Consider the following 19947-nt stretch of genomic DNA (forward strand, 5'->3'; position numbering starts at 1 on the left):
ATAGGTCTGAGTGTGAGTGGTTGTTGGTCTCTGTCTGTCTCTGTGCGTTGGCCCTGTGATGGACTGCTGAAGTATACAGAGTGTACCCCAATCTCACCCAGTGTGAGCTGGGATTGGCTCCAGCACCGCCCCCAACCCGGAAATGGATAAGCGGTAAAAAAAAAAGAAAAAAAAAAAGAATGAATGAATATTGTATTAAATTCAGAAAATTTGGGAAACTGACAGAAACTGATCACAAATCCAAGCCAAGGACAAATCTGTGTAGGTGCATACTGTACATGTGTAATGTGAAAGGTAACGTGTTTGCATAGTCAGTGTATTAGGGCTCTGTGAGTGTGTAATAGAAGGTGATGACCGCACGCAAGTGACTCCCAGTGTGTCCTGTTGTGTCAGTGTGAGCTGTGATGTTGACATGCCAATAACACACCTACCCATCCTAAATGCCTTGACAAAGTGCCGAAGTCGATCTAGTTCTGTTCCGCACTGATACATTTAGCCTTCTGTGATTTTATGTATACAAACTTGTCTCTCTACTTTTATTGGTTTGGGAGCAGATATTATTTCATGTTAATCCTTGTTGAGCACTCTTATGCTCGGAGGAATTAGTGTTAAATAATGAAAATTGAAGCCCTCACTATTCCCATGCTTATTTTGTTTAGGTCTAATGAGAGTGGGAATTATGTTTGCCACATACATGTAAGCCCAATTTTGTGGTGTTGGCTTTTACAGACTGTATCCCATTCTCTCCAGATTTAGGAATGTTGATGAAAAATATCTTTCCTCTTGACCTACACTCTCAGTAAGGCCTTTGCCAAGGTAGTCAATGAGAGGAAATGTCTTAAACCAAGATGTTGATGTGGGCAAAGACTATCTGAAGGGGTTTTAAATACTAACATTAATATAACCTTTCTAGGATTAACATCAAACATCTAAGATATTTGAGGTACCCTGCCCTCGCCCCCTGGGAGCTGGGATTGACTCCAGGGGGGATTGACAGATAAGTGGTAGAAGACGACTGAATGAATGAATGACTGGTACACAAATAAATAAATTAATTAATTATACAATGTTAAGAGGCATTAAGGTTTGCACTCCACTATACATAAAAAGGAATTTATTTAGAATAACTATACAATTGTGATTAAAGAGCACATTTGGGACTTATCCAGAGAAACATGTTTGAGCAAAGCTGCTGCAATTTAACACAAACCTAGGTTGTCATATTAGGTTGACATAAAGATTATAATAAATTGGCATGTTAATTCCGCGTGTATTGAACATGTCGTTTCACAAATGAATAAACAGCAATGTCCAAACTCATCTTACTGGGTGATGTAAAACTTATTTTAATTTTGGTGTAATGAAAAGAAATGGATTACTCAACAGGCGTGTTACATATTATGCATTTTGTTTTATGCTATTACATTTTATCATTTTTAAAATGTTTTCACCTTTAAGTGATGTGCAAGACACTGGAAGTACTGAAGCCCTATTAGTGATTATGGTATAATATCAAACAGTAAAATCTGACTTTTATCAAAATCTCCACGACTGTGAGCTCACTACAACATACAGATAACATAACTTATATAAACATATTACAGTGATATTATTTTCATAAAATACTTGGCACTGAGGCAGATCAAGGTGATATGAAATAAATATTTTGTGCACTAAACTTCATTTGGTTTGTATTGTGTTTCGACTATAAAAAAAAAAAAAAGTACAACATAGCTTAGGCTACTCCTCAGCCTAGAAACCTTCTGTACAAGAAAAACACCACAAAATCTTTACTCACTTACTGTACGATTTACAAAGTGGACAAAACAACACGAACACCTGTAAAATATAATACTATTAAATATATCAGCTCAGGAAGAAACACTACATTTGAAGTTGATCATTTTCATTCAGTTTCAACTTTGTTTCTGTACAGTGCTGTAGTTTGACAATAGTTAGTGTTTTTGTCTACCACTTGTCCAATATCCATAGCATAAGCTACAGATCCAGTATCAGCAGAAATTACATAAGCACAAGATTCAATTAACATTTCTGATAAAGAAATTTAATATTGAAAGCTCACTAATGTAGTGTCGACCATCAAGTTTGTTTGATGATGCATTACATTTTACAGTTGTTCAGGTGACTATGTCTGTTTCATGTCAAGTGGGGTTCAAAAGGCAAAAACTAGGGGGACAAATTGGTTGAGTTAATTTTATGTCTTACCCTCCGAAGAAACATTTGAACTTTTCTTGCATTGTTATTAATGGTTTTTATCATTATTGTATTATTCCTTCATAAAATATAAAATTGTTATTTTAAATACTACCAATCCTATCAATTAGACTGTCATAAAATAGTGCACTAATATGTGTGAAATATCACAGGATGTGGTGTTTCATTTACCCAAGCTGCTACAAAGCTGAAGAGTGTGTGAAAATACTACATTAAAAATATAGCTTCTTCATTGATACATGTGGCCAAACTATCACATTGTGAATCTTAGTAAAGGTTAGTGCCACTGTGTGTGTATTTGTGTATGTGTGTGTTCGCTGTTAACTGTTAGCAGCAGGTTCTCTTCCTCTCTGAGGGGCTGCTGACCAACTGGACAGTCTTCTCCCTCTCTCTGTCCTCTTGTTCTTTCAAAATTCTGAGAAACATGATAAAAAGAGATGAGATAAGAGTGACAGGCCATTTTATTTTTGCATTCGCATTGCTCTGAGAACTGATGTGTACTTTGTGGGTGCAACTGCTCCTGTAATTAACCTGCATGAACCATACAGGGTCATCATTTCTCACTGTGGGATTAGTTGCAGCCCTTCCTGCTATTGCTTGTCATGTGGTTTTGTAGCAAATGTTTGGGTGTTCCATACGCAAATGTAAGCGAGAGCAGAAATAGATTAAATAAAGACTTTACAAAAGAACACATTACAAAAGAACTATAATACATCGCAGTGCATTTTGACAATGGGTCAATAAGTCAATGACATATGCACACAGAGGGAAGAATATGGTGCAATATTTGATTTTGCACTTCATACCAAAGAAATTGTGATTTCTTTTTTAACTTAACTTTTAACTTAGTTTATTGCATTTATTGTTTCTTTGGTTTCCTTTTACATAAGCTAGCACACCACAGAGCTACATGCTCACCTGGCTAAATCCACCATGGACTCCACCACATTGTGTCCTGAACGTGCACTACACTCATAGAAAATCATTTGGTGGTCCTGAAAAAGAACCAAATGATGAATATAGTTGTCAATAGCAGCTCATGTGAATAAAATGTACTTTTTGTTACGTCAGTTTTCTTTCCAGTCACCATAGAAACTATGCTGTGCACAAAAGACTTTCATTTAATATCAGTAAAAAAATAAATCAACACCACCTTGTAACACCTATCTGAAACAGGCAATTTTTTACAGAATTTTAGATTTAGCAAAGTAAAACAGCTGCAAACCTTGGCAAGTCTTTCTCCCACTCTTTTCTGAACTTGTCTGTCAATTTCCTTGTCTGTTTTGTTTCCCAATAGCATAAGAGGAATGTCCTCGCCTGCACCCTCCTATTAAGAGTAAGGCAAAGAATACAGAACAGAGGAAGATAACTTTAAGGAAACATTGTGGGTAAAAGATGACTGTGGTTCACCAGCTTCTCTGTTGCTCCAATGAAAAACTGGTAAGCAGTGAATGCACATTTCACTTTAACAGATAGATACATTTTCTGTTTCATTAAACTGTGAAAAATATGCAGCGTACAACTGCTGTTTCCTAAAAAGCAGAGTTTCAGTGTACAGTAGGGTGTCAATGTAACTGTACAGAGAAAAACAAAGCAAAACATAAATATTTGTTCTGCTTGGGAATATCTCTGTGAAGAATGTTGCTGTGTTACCTTCACACTCATAAGCCATTGTCTGACAGCTGTGAAGCTCTGCTCAGCTGTGATGTCATACATCACAATCACACCGTCAGCCTTGCGAAAGAATTGTTTGGTGATGCTTCGATACCTGCCCGATGATGAGGAGGAAGCAGGCAGAAGAGGAAGTGTTATGCATTCACTAGTACATTAAACCTCCCCTTTGTGCTTTAATTGTTGAATTGTAAGAAAAATGTCTCCATGTTTATTTGATGACCCAGCACAAGGAAAGAAAGAAAAGCTCAAGGATTTTATGTAACGGCTGAGAACTCAACATTGCACTCTTGAATGTATGTGGTATTATAGGAAAACTCATCAAAACACAACAGACAGTTGACATTAATTCCATTTAGCACTATGGTATAATGAATACTCCTATGTGACAATCTCTTTGGTTCATGTCATCCTCAAACTGCACCTTTCCTGTCCTGCTGTGTCCCACAGCTGCATTGCCACCTGGCTATTGTCCACAGTTATAGTCTTGACACTGTAGTCAATACCTGCATATAGAAAATGAACAGCAAACATCACCACAAATGGCTGTAGAAACAATATAAATATAGACTTTAAATTTACACAATAACCTGGTTAAGAGGATCCTAATTCTCTTCAAAGATTTACATTCTTCACATGGAAAACTGAAAGTACGTGGTTCAGGCAGAACTCTTTACTATGCTTCAAGTTGCAAGACCGAAACCTGCATTACTTTGGTGACGCTTGAACTCAATTTTCAGTTTCATTTTCAGTGAAACGCTTTGTAAGCAAACACATAATCAGTTCAAGGTCAACTTATGGTCTAAGCATTTTGTTTCCTTTGCTCACAGGAACTGAGCAAAGGGATCCAAACATCTAGCCTGGTGACTGAATTCAGACACTGTGTGTTTTTCAGTGTAGCATACATACCCACAGTAGCAGACGTGCCGGGGTGAAAGCAGTCATCACAAAATCGTTTAAGGATGGAGGTTTTCCCTACACTTGAATTTCCCACCAGAACGATCTTGAAGAGGCGGTCAGGAGGCAGGGGGTTGCCTTCATCCTAAATAATAAGGAACAATGGGAGATGTTATTGGAAGGAAGTGTTGAGAATTTTCTCTAAACATTCAGTCAGGAGCCTGGTTCTTACTTTTGTGAGGTAAGCTACAAGCTGCATTGAACAAAAAACATTTAATGGCTTATAATAAATATGTTGCTACAGTCAATGTTAATCACATAAATAAATCATACTTCATAACTAACATGTGGTATATTACCAATATCCACATGCTTACATTTATACTGGTCTCCTTGCCTACAGGCTGACCCCTTGGAGATTTGGGGGCTTCTATTTTCTCCACATTTCCCTTTGACTGATGTTGCTGGGCAGAAGATGTACATGGGTAAATATCACTCATCACCAAGTCAATATTCTCCTCTCTGTCGGAGGCTTCATCTCCTTCACTACACTCCGGAAGAGGAGATTGAGTCTGACAGTCATTCTGCAGCAAGTGTGGGAGGTGGTCCTCTTCAATGGAGATGATCCTTTGGAGGTGCCCCCTTGTCTCCACTGGGCAAGATGACAGGCATGGCTCACTGGCAACAGTCTGCCTAACAGTGCTGGAAGTCGACTCCTCCTTATCCCCACTACATAGACAAATTAACATTACCTCGTACATGACTAATGGAAGCAAATTAGAGAGACAATTAAGAAAAAAGTAAAAGGCATTAAAAGTACACAATGAGACATGTTTTCTGTTTGACACAGTCCTAGAAAACTAATAAAAAATTTAATTGTTTACCTTTTGAAGACATTTGGGTGTGTGTGTTTCACAACACTGATTAAGGGCCTCTGCTTGAAAGAAGGTGTTTTCTTACAATTCTTTGTGTTCTGTAAAAGTAAAATTTTAAATTTTAAATTGTGGAATGAGATACTGGGTTCAGTCTAAATCTCTAAAAAGAGGACACATGAGGTACAGACAATGGAAATGTACGACAGAGAAATAATTTTGCTATCATTATTGTACATACCTGATAGCATATGTCCCTTTCATCCCGTAAATGTTTGTTCATTTCCCTGGACAAAAGAAATATCAGCACCCAAAAAAATGCATAAATAATAAATCCAAAGTTCCTGGGCAGGAATCAAATTAAGTGATTTTAAGCAGACAGAGATTAACCGCTCACCAAGTTTTCCCTCTGAATAAGATTTGAACCATTATTGGAACCATTATAGTAGGGTGACGTCAATTACTGACTGTGATGTCAAAAGTAAAATTACTTTGTGTGGTCAATACTATGATAAAAATGTTCACAATAACACAATTTAAGCTGTACCTCTGTTTTTCATCTGATCATACCTCAACAGGTTCAGTTGTTTGATTAGGCTTGCTCGCTCTCGCTGCAGTCGCTCAGTCACTCTGTAAACTTCCCTGTGTTGACAAACAATGCATCTTTTAATACTAATGCTCTATGAAACACAGACAGTGTGTGTTGTGGTTTCTCTACATTTTCTTGTCAGTTTTCAAAGGCAAAATTATGAATGCGTTAATAGGATACAAACTAATGGTCTATTCTGGTTTAGTGTCTATGAGATACAGGAAGCACATTTACGACACCTAAAAAGGAACAAATTATAGCATCAGTCCGCTGTACTTTTATAGTACATGTAAACACATTATCACATAATTTTAACCTTTTCTTTCTTACAATGTCCCATAAAAATGAGACACACAAAATTATGTGAGGGTTGTTGCAGCTCAGCATTACCATGTAATTGAGCTCATTGCTTTTACTTTTTAATGACAAATCAAACATCTAAATACATAACACTGAGGCCCCGTCATTATTCAAAGTAGCTGTTCAGTTCTTGTTCACCAACAGTATAAAATGCATGCAAACAGTGATGTTTTTTTAAGCCTATATATTTGTTTGCAGTGATAACACCCTGAATATTGAGAAAGAATAGAAAACAAAGAGGCCAAACAATGGGGGTTGGGTTGAAGGTAAATAGAACCTGAAAAAACCATGATTAACGTCTGTATAACTCACATCTCCTTTTCCTCATGAAGCTGTGTGGACTGCTCCTGCAGCAGAGTCAGCTGCTCCTGTGCGAGGATCAGCTCTTGGCTGGTGTGGTCCAGCTCCCGTGCTAACTCATCATTTGTCTGCTTCAGCTTCACGTTCTCCACCTTTGTCACACACTGTTCACTGTGAAGGTCCTCACACTGACGCTCAAGCTAGAAGAATACCCGTGGTCCAAAAGGAAACATTTTATCTCAGATAAAATATGTAAATACTTCTGGATTAGCCAATTGTTGCCTCCATAATCACATGAAGAAAATCTTTAACATTTGAATTTATTGATTCAAAGCTACTGTGTGTAAATTTAAGTGTCTCACTTTGGTGATCTCTATTGCTACACATTCAGACACTTTACTACAACCTCTGTACTCCCATGTTTGGATTTGTATGGCCATTGAGCCTACAGTTACCTCTTCAGCCTCTTGTCTGATATGAAGACATAATTCCTTCATACAGCTGACTGTTTATTTTTCAAATATTTACTTTTCTAACATGAAATTTATAATGGGACATTTTTCGTGAGCAACTGGGGACTAATTTCTCTTTAACCTCTGTTAGCAGTTATGTTATTATATGGGCTACTGTTCTCCACAAACACGACATCTAGTTAACACTTGGCAAACAAATGACACATAATAATTAGTGGTGTTAAGGAGCTGTGAAGAAAAGATATGTTCTTGTTGGTGGGATCAGAATTCATTGCTAATTAGCCATAAAAGCCTGACTGCAAGGGTGTAAATGAATCTGTGACAGAACCTATTAACAACTCTCCTCAACACAAGCTGCTGTTGCTGCAGAAGAAAGTCATTGGAGAAGCATTAATTACAATGCACTGAGTGAAAATTTCAAATTAACAACATAACTGAGGGGATAAAAGTTAATGCTCATTCACAGCTGTGACCCAAGACTACCTATCAATGGCATTTAAATAGGTGCTTTGATGGTAGAGTGGTATTTACTCACATTTTATAAAAAAAAAAAAAAATAGGATAGTGTTATGTCTTGTATTGTTTAGTGTGACTTGCATGTATTGCTGCTCTGGCTGTGAATACTGGAGAGCACTCTGTGAGGATGTGTTTTTGGTTGTTGTTGTTGTTTTTTTGATAGATGTCACTTACATTTTTCTGTTTATCGAAGAGTTGTTCCAGCTCTTTCTCTTTACTGGCTAGCTGCAGCTCAAGGTCCTGACTCCGAGACAGAAATCGTTCATAGTCCTTTTGTTTAGCAATGAAAGAGGTGGAGAGATATAAACAATGAAAAATGATGGTGAAAAGGAAGTAGATGTACAGTATTTGAAAGAAATTACAACAAAGAGGGAAGCTTGTTAGACATTAATGATTACCTGTAGGACGATCCTGTCCTTTTCATTTTTTATCTGTTGTTCCATTTCTTCATACAGGTGCTGGATCTCATCATCGTGTGATGCTGCTTTGCTGTTTGGATAAAATTCAGATGTGGTAACATGCTATAGACTGCATTTACCTCACAGACATATAACAAATGCTTATTGAACAACTGCCAAGATTTAAGATGATACACCTTAAAGACAATAGGTCTGTAAAAACAATCTCAAGAGGACAAAGCATAAAAACTGTTTTTTTTTTAGTAAGGATGAACAGTGAAGTTATGCAAGTTGAACAAATTCTTGTTAAATTGAATTAACATCTTATAACCTATTAACCTCCCACACAGTGAAACACTCAAATATGCCCTGCCCTGACCGCTTTAGAGCGCACTCCATTTCCCTCTTCTCCTGGTTGGCCTCTTTGATCTGTGATGTCACTCTGGCCAAGAAATCCTCGAAATTTGATAAAAGGTGTGGTTCCTCCCGGCGCAGCTGGGCCCACAAACTGTGCACCTCAGCAGGACTGATGGGATAGAAAGAAGGAGCAGGTGTAATTGAATGAAGCATTACAGTCAATTTCCTTCATAGTATTTGAAGTCTTAGTTAAGCGGATTCACGAGTAATTGATTATCTTATTTTAAAAAGGAATAAGCAATAATGTGGCAAGGACATGGATGAAAATTCACAGAACAATAAATCTACATGAAGGCAGCTGAGGAAGTAGATAATAGATGTTTTAACAGGTTGTTTGCCTTGAGAAATCCATTTATTCTCAGAGCAAAAAAATCTGGTACTCGTCAAACTTGTTTTCTGTGTTTTGTGAGCTGCTCTCAATTTCCTTACAAGGTAGCTAAAGCAAAGCACTACAATGACTTCAAAGAATTAAGTTGTGAAATTTACATTGAATTCCAATCTTACCTTAGATCACAGATCTGCGGTAAGGCAAGGATAATAAAACACATTCATAAAAAGACTTTTCAGTTAGAAATACTTGTCCTTAAACTTGGGCCAGCATCAGTGTCAGTTAGTGCTACACAAACTGATCTCAAATGTATTCTCAAGCCCTAATTAGGTGGGTGGAAGCCAAAGGATGTTTAAACCTGGCATCCACCTTCTCTACTGTTTGCTGTTATTGAGCTAGAGTTGTTTGTAAAGGTGAGTGTAGTCATGCAGTTTATGAGATCCTGCTATTATATATCCATGTCTTTCAGTCTAACAAACCAATACCTCAGTACAATTTCCAATTTAAAATTTAAAAGAAGTTTATGTTGCAAATGTAATATTCAAGACTTGAAAGTTGGAGCAGACAGCTCACAGAAGGAAAGCAGGATTGGCTTTGTTTGAGAGCGGAACCATCGAACCTTTTTGTTGTTTGCACAGGTGATTATAGTCTCAGGCTTAAAACATAGTCACAGCTCAAAGGAAATGTTGACAAAGTGTGTAAAGATATGAAGTGGACCTGACAAGGCTGGGATTTCAAAGACATACACACATACACACAGACACGCACGCGTGTGCATGCAGGCACGCAGACACATACAAAGTACCTACTCTTCAAAGACGCTGTTTGCACCAAGGCTCTCCATTAACATGGAGAAGTGTTTCTCCTCTTCATCCTCATCTTCTCTTGCTGGAGTCTCTTCCCAGTGGTTCTGGTACAAGTCCTCCGATGGGGTTGAATGGGGGTTTCTGTCATCCATACTTTCTTCTACAGAAATCTTCCGGCCAAATAAAAACTCACCTTGAAAATCCAAAGCAAAAGTCCACAACTGACACATTACACACCACTATCTGGTAACACTTTAACCATTGTTACAAGCAGAATTTTTTTTTAAAGCGTACTAAATCCTGATGAGAACTCGTTGAGGGTGAGGTATCCATTTCTGTCAGAATCAAGGGTGTCGAACACGTTCTCCAACTCTTCTGCACTGAGAGGGAGTTCGCTGTTCAGCCTCTGCTAAAACAAGAGCACAGCTGCTAGTGACAGGAACAAAGCCTCAAGAACTTTAACTGTGTTGATGCTACAACCATTGCTACAGACATTTGTACAGTGGTAATCATGTGCTACACAGCAATTGGTGGTAATCTCCCATTACTTTAACCCTTGCCAGGCTAAATTTGAGTAAATTAGAGCTAATAACACAGGATGTCAGTAACATTGTAAATAACTTTTTTTTTTTTAAGATGAAAATATTTAATAACATCGATGCATTTGCATTGTCTTTAAGAACACAATGCTTCATACAGTTTGACACATTACAACCTGTTATCTTGGCAGTGTAGCTCATCTTCAATGATGCTGACTCAAAAGATTTAAGTAGGTAAAAATAGTACTTGACAGAAAAGTGACAATTGCTCCTTTAGTTCATATTCAGTGTGAGCCGCAACCCCTCTTGAGAAAAAAAAAAAAAAACGACCACGGCAGTAACTGTGAAATCATTTCCAAGAAAAGCCACCATAACCACACCTCTGTAAGCAGCTTGGGTTTTATGGTGTGTTTGCACTGCTGCAAATGTTGACTGAGGCAACCCATACAATCCAGGAGAGGGACAAGGAGAGGATAGCATCGGTGTAAGACTAGCAGCTGTTCCTGTTAAAGTGTTATCTGAGCAGGACATATCCCATATGTAAGCAAACAGTAGAATTTCTTGTCTGTTGGCGGTCATGGTGTGAAATGCACTTTAAACCATTAAAATTGTGCAAAAATAATCCAGCAGTAAAATATTTTGTGAATGTACAAACTGTGTCGAATAAAAAAAAATTTACCACTCATTTGGCTAAATAACAAAATTTGGCAGATGTATAGAAAGTGATTAATAACAAATAACCGACAGTATCAACTGCTCCGTCCTCTTCATATCCTCTACACAAGTGTGTAGAGTGAACCTCTGTCCTGTTTGCCGCCTAATTTCCAATTCATGATGATAAACATCAGATCAAAGCCTCCCCTCAGTGTATTTATGCTCCTCAGAATGAAAGCTTACAAGTACTTCATCAAAGGATTACCAATGGCAGGGATGAATATCTGAAATACAAGTGAATCTCCACAATAATGTGTGGAGGAGATGAGTGACGAAGCTGCCACACAGCTCACTATGTCGCTGTCTCTTTTATGCTGTTTTGAATAAGGTGCAGATGCCCTATTCATGTTGTGTTCATCATTAATGAGATCATCTCTGCAAATTATGCCCATACTGAATGAATGAGCCCCAAACACTGGATGCTAAAAATCTGTTTCAATCAATAATTTTCCCTTTTAGGCTTCTCCTTAAGTTAGTAAAGTTTGCATCAATATGGTTTTTATTCGATTCTATGTTGGATGCACGATATACATATCATCTATTTTAATATGAAATCCTCTTTGAATTATTTGAATACAACACAGATGAGGTCTCACATTATTTTTGAGACATTAGAACTTCATGGGTCCAAAATACAATTTGAAACAGTGCCCTCACCTGCATGTCACGGCGGGTGATGAAGCCCTTGTTCTCAGTGTCACACATCTGGAAGAACTCGTGGGTTTTCTCAAGGATAGTGCTTTGTCCTATGTCCCCATTCTCATATTTCCCCTCCTCTTTGCTGCTTCCTTGCATTTGCCATCCAGTGCCAGCCACCGCGGTGGTTGTAGTATCACCGATGGCACAAGGTGCAGTAAAAGCTGCCATTGTGTCTGTGAGTCTGCTGATACAAGAGTGTATTCTGTGTCCTTCACATGAGTCAGGTACAGAGAGGGGTGTAGCAGAAAGAGATCCTGGAGAAGCCAAGCTTCAGGGTGCTGTACATCAGACGCTTTCAGCAATGTCACAGATTGCCATCTCTTAGCAACCACCTCTTTAATTAGTCAATGTAACCTAGGATAGTGAGACACAGCCTTCAGTTAAATAAGTATTGGCTTGCCCATGGTCAATAATTATATTCTAGATATATTTAATATAACAAATAGGATTATTTGACATGACATATATGCATCAAAAAACTCAATGATAATTTCACCAGATCATGATTGCGCTTTCTTTTTTACCAGACACATTATCAGTCTCAGCTATAGCTACAGGCAATAACAAACATGTCCCACTGTGCTGCACACCTAAAACAACTGCTGCCCTTTAACTTCATTCAGGCACAGCTCCTGCAGAGACTAACGTCATCTGACAAGTATAAAGTAAACCCAAAACTGAGAGTAAAGTTTTGGTATGACAAGGAGGGGTCCTATCCACCTGGCAGTATTGATTGGTATAACTCACTTGCTGGTGGGTCTCACGCAGACTACAGTTCTTTATGCACTGGTTTGGAAGACTGGCTTCTGGAGGCTGTGCGTCGTGAGTTGGCTCAGTCGATCATGAGCTGTGTGTGTGTGTGTTTACCCACACAAATGTAGATGTTTGAGACAAGTATAAGTCAAACAGTGGAAAAAAGTGACATAACATGTAGGCAGTTAGAAGGTCAAAAGAAAATAAGGGGTCAGAGGCTTCATTGTCTTTCATAGAGATACAGATACAGACAGACACACAAACACCATAATAACAACAATAAAATCTTCTAACTCTAGAACGATTACAGGTACAGTTTATATTTTTGTTTTTATTCACACATAGCAATGTGTATATATATATATGTATGTATGTATATATATATATATATATATATATATATATATATATATATATATATATATATATATAAAATGCTCATTAAAACCATAGGTTTAGCATTAACATTTTAACTGCAATTTCAAGACTACCACAGTCGCATGGTATTCATGAAATTGCAGTTTCTGAATGTCATTGTGCAACTTGCAAGCATGACCAAGCTCATGCGGAAAGTCACCAACCCACAGAGACTGACAAAAGCTTCAAGCTGGAGGAGGGGGTTAAGAAAAGGGAACTATTACTATTTGCGCAGAATAATGTAGTATTTTTGTGCTTGGACACATGATAAAACATATCATCTCATTATCTTTATAGCGCATTTCTCTGGCCAGGAGCCAAAATTTTATGGCTCCTTTGTTAAAACTTTCTTGAGAAAGATGGCTGGTGACCTTACAGTAGATTAGATAGATATCAGACAAAAAAAAGGAATCAGATGCTGTTTTCCAGGATATCTGACTTCATACAGATATGACAATAAAATCAAATTTTGTCTTGAAACTACACACAATTTAATGCTGCCTTGCCTTGCTCGTTTGCCTACATATTAAGACAAGACTAATTCATATACTCAGTCTAACTTTACGAAACTGGAATCTACATTGTATTTGCGGAATAAAGCAAGATGTGAATTGAAAAAAAACAAACAAACAAACAAAAAACCTATGTCTCATTTTCTTTGGATCGGTGGTTAAATGCCAGAGCTCACTGCTTTGCATGCATTTACCTTATCTGCTGTAGGGTTTCATCTAAAACAGCTGTTAGAGCGACTGAAGTTTATCCCAGCCAAACAAAATAAGAAACTCAAACAGTGTTAAAGCAAACAATGACTGTTACATTCAACAAGCTATGCACAAATTAAGTATGATGTGCTCAACATTCACTGCCTCTTATCGACCTGAATACGGTGTGCGCAGGCTATATTTATTGAGACACAGACAATGAGAAGAGAACTACAGAGAAACAAATGTGGCTTGTGGTCTGCTGCTGTAACCACAACAGCCTGAAACATTGGCACACTTGCCTTAGTCAAAAGAAAGGCAACAACAATTTCATATTTTGTGAAATTTGTCAATATTATGTCATGATGTCCATTGACTAACATCTCTGACTCCTGTCTGTGCCTTCTGTAGCACATAACAGTTTGGTTAGTGTCACTGACAACAATGGCACAAGTGCTGAGTAAAAGCCAGCTGATTGTTTTAAATGTGATAGTAAATGAAAGTGCAGTCTCTTCTTTTCTTTCAAGAACCAGAGTGACATCTGTCCCTGGAAGCCAACTCATGGCACACCGTTTAAACACACTTTTCCCCCACTGACTGCCAAAACAAACTTTCTCCTGGAGCTTAGAGCAGCTCTCTGTCATCACAGAGGTTTTTCAGGTATTACAGGTCAAGTGGGCAAACTCGAATATCTGTTTCCTTTAAAAAAAAAAAAATAAATAAATCTACGGCAACATTCAGCAGTCAAAGTAGGAGTTAGGTGCCCGTCGGGCGCTTCGTTATTACCGCAGAAAGTTCACGAAAAGTGCAGTTTGTTTGAATAACACTGACAGAAGAGGGGAAAAAAAAAACAATGCACATGTCACGTCCTCCCTCTTCTCTACAGCCACACTTTTCTTAAACTTGTATCTCATTGTGAAACTTCCCCTCAGCAAAGGAAGCCTCGCTCACATTGTGCTAGCAAACGTCTGACGCAAAGTCAAAGTTAACGCTGGTCGGAGCACCCGCAGCAGGTGGTTGTAGCTCAGAGCTAACGTCAACGGCGAACAACAAAGTCAGCGGCGTACCGGTGAGAATTAAAATCCAGCACGGAGGAACTCGCTCACCTGCTCTGTTTCGGCCTTTTCCGCCTCATGTGGACTTCACTGTTTACAAGTGTCTCCTGGTGCGACTGCAGGAATTTGAGCGGTGACGGGCCAGACCCGGAGGGAGGGACCGGACGGTAACCATAGCAACAGCAACAAGGAAGTTTGAGGTTATCATGTCCGCTTCGTCTGTTTTTTTTTTTTTTTTTAATGCTCGTGAAAATAAATAAATAAATGAAATAAAATGCTCTTTTTTCTTTTTTCTTTTTAAATTAATGAATTAGGTTAGATTAGAGATTTTTTTTGGATGTTCTCCATTCTGTGACACCTGAAGGGAAAATTGTTCAGGACAATCTAAATGTCCAGGTGATAAGGATGGACGGACCTCTGACCCCCGACTTTCCCTCCTGCAACAGACATTACATCAAACTTTACAGACATCATCCCAAAACCTTAAGTGCACCCTTCAAGTGTCTCACAGTGGGAAAATGTAAAAAATATATTAACAGATTAAATAGGATACAAAAGGAAAGTGTTAAGTTAAAAAAAAAAATGAGGGGAAGGGGTAAATAATGCACTGAAAGAATGGAGCTTATTTGCATTTGGGTGCATATATTTGGAGCTAGCTGTAAAGTTTTACAGTAGCAGGAAGAGATGGTCTGCAATGCGCAGCCTACTGCTCAAAGAGCTGTAGTCTGCAGACCAGTGAGTGAGTCCTGCACAGAGTGGGAGTTCTTCTCCCTCATGATTGACGGTTTAGTCATCCTCCTCTTCCCATCCAACCTCCTCCACTTGCTACTGAAGAAAATAAAGTGTGGTCATGTGCACACACCTGCTGTTGTTCTGTAGTGGGCAAGTCGGAAACAGGGTTATTCTGCATTGGGTCATTTACATTGATATACACACAAACAGTGCATGTTTAAATAAAACATGTAGTAACATAAGTGTAGCACGAGTCTATACCTTGTTCCAAGGTATAGAAGAGGGAAGTGACCATCATGTGTCCATCATTCATCCTAACAATGATGTTAACTTTATATGTTGTACGTCTGTATCTTTGTGCCAGACGTGTTTGTCTTTATTTCATGCAGGATTCTGCAGAAGCTTGAATCTGCTCAGGACAGATTTAGTTTTACAGTTTGGCACCAAGTGCTTTGCAATACTGATACATAACAAGTCAAGTGCTCTACATTGCATGGATTGAGCACAATAGTATTGCTGTATTGGAATTGTTGGTGCATAATTTTACTTTGCACGCAAATAAAGCACAAACAGAAGTCCCTCTGAGACAATGATTAAGAATAATGAGTGAAAACTACTTTTTTTTTTTTTTTTTTTTTAGTTTCTCTGTATCTTATCCCACCTTTCTGAGAGAAACTAAATGTCACATTAACATAACTGCATGCACTTATCGTTCAGGGAATTGCTCAGTTTTACATATTGAGAGGCAGACAGACAGCCCGATAATGACTTCTTGCTCAGTTGTAGTATCATTAAGCCTCAGATGAGGGCAGTGTAGGCTCTCCTATTGATTCATTGAGATTTAACAGTTTTCTAATACCAGTTTTTCCACCATAAAGTATGGAAACATATGTTTAATCGGCTGAGATATATAAGTTATTAAATCACTTATTGACCATTGAACATACTCTAGCTGGTTTTATACCTTCCATCTGGTTCCATATAGTCAGATGAGCTTGGACTCTGTTTTATAACAAGTGGATCTAACTTACAGGGGGAACGGTCTTATAGCGCACTATAAAAATGTGTCTGGTCCATCACACGGCAGCCCAGCAGGTGTAAAAACACTCTCCTATAGGTTATGACTGTCACACTTTCCCACTTCACAGACTGGAAATTCATGGATGTTCCACATGTGTGATGGTGATGAGGGCCCTTGAGCTTTGACTGTCTCCGCCATGTTGTTTTTCAAAGTTTGATTTGCAGCAAACACATGCATGCAAGGAAATGCTTAAGTTAAAATTTCAGAGCCAGATGTGTTTACACTGGAGGACACTGCATCACGAACATATGAGTAGCACTCATTTTGAACATGGGTTGAAGTGGACAACGGCAAGAAATCTTACAGTTTACACGTATAAATACCTGTATAAAACCTAGAACTCTAGAATTAGAAACAACTGAGTATTACCTGATTTATCTGCTATATTATTTCCCTCAACTTCCCTCAACACCATCATCCATGACGCTGAGAAGGAGGCTAGAAAAATACATCTAGGCTCTGCTGGCCAGCAAAGAACCACTACTACAGGACCTCTGGGAGCCATTTCCACTTGTGGAGAGAAGAACCAGAGCAGGGAAGCAGGAAGGAGAGTAGAGTATATTCAGCCGGTGTCACCACACCACTCTGGTTTAAGGTCCTGGAAGGACTGACATCACACTTGGAGAGTTTGATTCAGCTCTGCATCTCAGAGCATGAGGAGGTGTGTGCTTGTGGACTTAAAGTCATCTGGGCCACAACTTTAGTGATCTTTCAGTGCTATGGTCAGAGATATCCCACTGGCTGGAGTTGTGGCTATGCGTGCGGACAATTCTTCCGTTCCACATGGCCTTTACTGTATCCCTGTGTACCTTGGTGGTTACGGTTTTGGGTTTTGCTTGTGAACGGATGAGCTTTTTGAGCTTTCTCATAACAATTCAAGGATTTTATGCCAGGGAAAACTGAAAAAATCATTCACATATTTGTGCTGCAGCAGAAATACTGTAAATGTTTCAGGGGTGTTCTTTTTGACATCATATCTCTACAGTGAGTTTGAGTAAACATGTGAAATCTCACATGTACAGTAGGGAAAACCTATTATGACGGGCGGTGATCAAATTTATGGCCTCCAAATTTAGACCATTTCTGACATCTGTGGGTCTGCTATTATTTTCACCTCAAGGTTCCCAAATGACATTCAGATTAAATTTACTTTTGTGCCCTTTGCTTAAAGTTCACTGGCAGTTGTTTTGTCACTGCCTCCAGATAATTTCAACCTTGTTATTTTAAAGTCCGTGATTTATAGAGGCATTCTAACAAAAGGAACCTAATGATGTTTCTCATTTTGTAGTGAAGGGCGGGGCGGGGGGTTAAAATCTCCCCGACAACCCCCCTGGGTTTTCACTTTCTTACAGAAGCCTTTAGGTGGCATTATAAAAAAGGTAAATATGGTGAAATAACACTTTGGCTATGTCTTTCATGGCTAAGTTCTTCCATTTCCTTATGGATGCTGCTCTGGCATCTGATGAGGCTGCCCCCCTTGGCATCTTCCTTTGGAGGTTTTCCAGCATGCCTAACTTGGAAGAGGCCTCAGGGTGGACCCAGAATCCACAGAAAGGATAATATAATCCATCTAGCCTGGGAAGGTCTCAGGGTCTCTCAGGAGGAACTGGAAAGCGTTGCTTGGGAGAGGGATGTCTGAAACTCCTTGCTTAGTCTGCTGACACCGCAACCCAGCCCCAGATAAGTGGAAGAAAATGGCATGTCTGCTGTCAGTAAAATACCACAACTGGCGTGCTTCTGTCGCAAACACTACCACGCTTCTCACTCTCTAAGGTCTGCTATTTCTCTGTATTTTCACATTACACTGATGAAAGATTTGACCAGTGTGACTTTTTTTTCCAAAGATGCGGTGATGTTTGGGTGCGCACCCATGTGGCAACCTGGCCCCCGTCTGCGGCCAATTTAGGAGACCAGTGTTGCTCATATGCAAGGCTAAAATGCTGTTGCTATTATTTCTTATCACACAAAGTCTTATTGTCCAAGACAAGCTATTACATGCTCCATTTGCAGTTTGGCTGCTGGCACACCGAAGGACAGAATTTTCAGCCAAATGTGTAGCAAAAGGGAAATTTCCAAAGCTGCCACAGTTGTATCAACAATCCACCCGATTCCACCTCTGTTACTTCCAATATGATGAACATAATTTCTTCAATTGATTAGTCAAGCTCATATGGTCGCCAGTGTTGAATATTTGCACTCAGCCTTAATCTACATTTGCATCAGGGATTTACATTCTCTCTTGCTAAGGGATTTATGCCATTGCATTGATTGCTTATAAGTACCACTTGCCATAGGCATCCCCCCAAGGGGATATGAGAACATGTGTTTCCCATTGTTTCATGGGTTTCTTCATATGTACACACTGACCACATTGACTTTTCCATTATCTCACTGTGCTGGTGTACCTCAATAGACTCTTATCATTCATGTAATTCAGATTATACCGCTTGAAGCAACTTCCCAGATAATCAGCGAAAAAATTTTAACACGTTATATATATATAGATATATAATGATGCTCTTGAATTTTAATCGATGAATTGAAGCTTGGCAAATATTTTCTTGCCTTTGAAAACGGTAGATTAGCCTAGTACCACTCATTCAGCTTGCATGAAATAATGGAAAAGAGAAGAGCTTGCTGGATTTGTGTTTGTACAAATTAAACAAAGATGATTTAAAGGAATGAATTCATTTTTAGAATATGGGTGGTGCACAGTTTTTCCAAAATAATCATGACAGACAAAGGCGAACATTTCCCTCCTGCTTCCAATCATTTGGCAATCTGGCTTGCGCGCTCCAGCTGCATAGTTAACATACAGACAGTAGAGCTGTATTGATATCCTCCTCATCTAACTCTCAAAAAGGAAGTGAATAAGTGTATTATCCAAATTGTTGAACTATGCTAACAATGAATCTCATATCTTTTCACACTTTATCCATGCACCAATATTGTTAATTAAAAGAGATGAACTATAATAAACTGACTTTCAGACTTAGAATAAAATCCAGCGCAGAACTAGTAAGCCATGCATAAACATTTTCTCTGTGATATTTGAAACACATGCTTTATTTTCAGCCACTTCCATAACTTTGGCATGTGAAAACATGATCTTTTTATCTTTTATCTGGCTCAGACTTTCACAAGTCACATTTTACAACTCACAGCAAGAAAAAGGCCAATTCAGGCCCATGCAGCTTATAAATGCTGCTTGTAGAAATTACTTGCAAGACTAGAATAAAACCACATGTCGGTGTCATGTAAAAGGCTATGGTTCACAATCTTACGTTAACAATGCAACCATTCTGATAGAAGTGATAGAGCTTCTGATTTTCTTAGTTTTCCTGGGTAAAATACATTTGAAATGTAAATAAAATATGGCACATTTTTTTAAGTC

The 19947-nt window shown here is 38.6% G+C and overlaps 1 protein-coding gene across 3 annotated transcripts; it reads right to left on the reverse strand.

Moving 5' to 3' along the window:
- Positions 1–1291: 1291 nt before the first annotated feature.
- cracr2aa (calcium release activated channel regulator 2Aa) lies at positions 1292–14883 on the reverse strand. 3 transcript variants are annotated; one of them, XM_029523502.1, is made up of 19 exons: positions 14792–14883; positions 12562–12661; positions 11773–12168; positions 10157–10271; positions 9866–10055; positions 8691–8837; positions 8312–8402; positions 8088–8183; positions 6937–7124; positions 6246–6317; positions 5917–5962; positions 5688–5776; positions 5181–5532; positions 4816–4948; positions 4331–4412; positions 3889–4003; positions 3461–3562; positions 3154–3230; positions 1292–2650 (listed from the first exon to the last, which is right to left on the reverse strand). In XM_029523502.1, exons 3-19 carry the CDS (start codon positions 11980–11982, stop codon positions 2563–2565), a joined length of 2193 nt encoding a protein of 730 aa, XP_029379362.1. In that variant the 5' UTR covers positions 11983–12168; positions 12562–12661; positions 14792–14883; the 3' UTR covers positions 1292–2562. The 3 variants fall into 3 exon arrangements, with proteins under 3 accessions (XP_029379362.1, XP_029379363.1, XP_029379364.1); XM_029523504.1 differs by having other exon boundaries at positions 1293–2650; positions 10157–10268; XM_029523503.1 differs by lacking the exon at positions 12562–12661 and having other exon boundaries at positions 14792–14874.
- Between the last annotated feature and the right edge of the window lie 5064 nt (positions 14884–19947).

The sequence above is a fragment of the Echeneis naucrates genome, chromosome 16 (genome assembly GCF_900963305.1).
Source record: "Echeneis naucrates chromosome 16, fEcheNa1.1, whole genome shotgun sequence".
NCBI classification, from domain to species: domain Eukaryota; kingdom Metazoa; phylum Chordata; class Actinopteri; order Carangiformes; family Echeneidae; genus Echeneis; species Echeneis naucrates.

Coding starts and splice junctions, on each gene's coding strand:
- cracr2aa (XM_029523502.1), bottom strand. CDS start 11,982: ATGGCAGCTTTTACTGCACCTTGTGCCATCGGTGATACTACAACCACC. Junction 10,272..11,772: donor TCACCCGCCGTGACATGCAG/GTGAGGGCACTG, acceptor CTCTTGTTTTAG/CAGAGGCTGAACAGCGAACT. Junction 3,563..3,888: donor AATGGCTTATGAGTGTGAAG/GTAACACAGCAA, acceptor TACTCTTAATAG/GAGGGTGCAGGCGAGGACAT.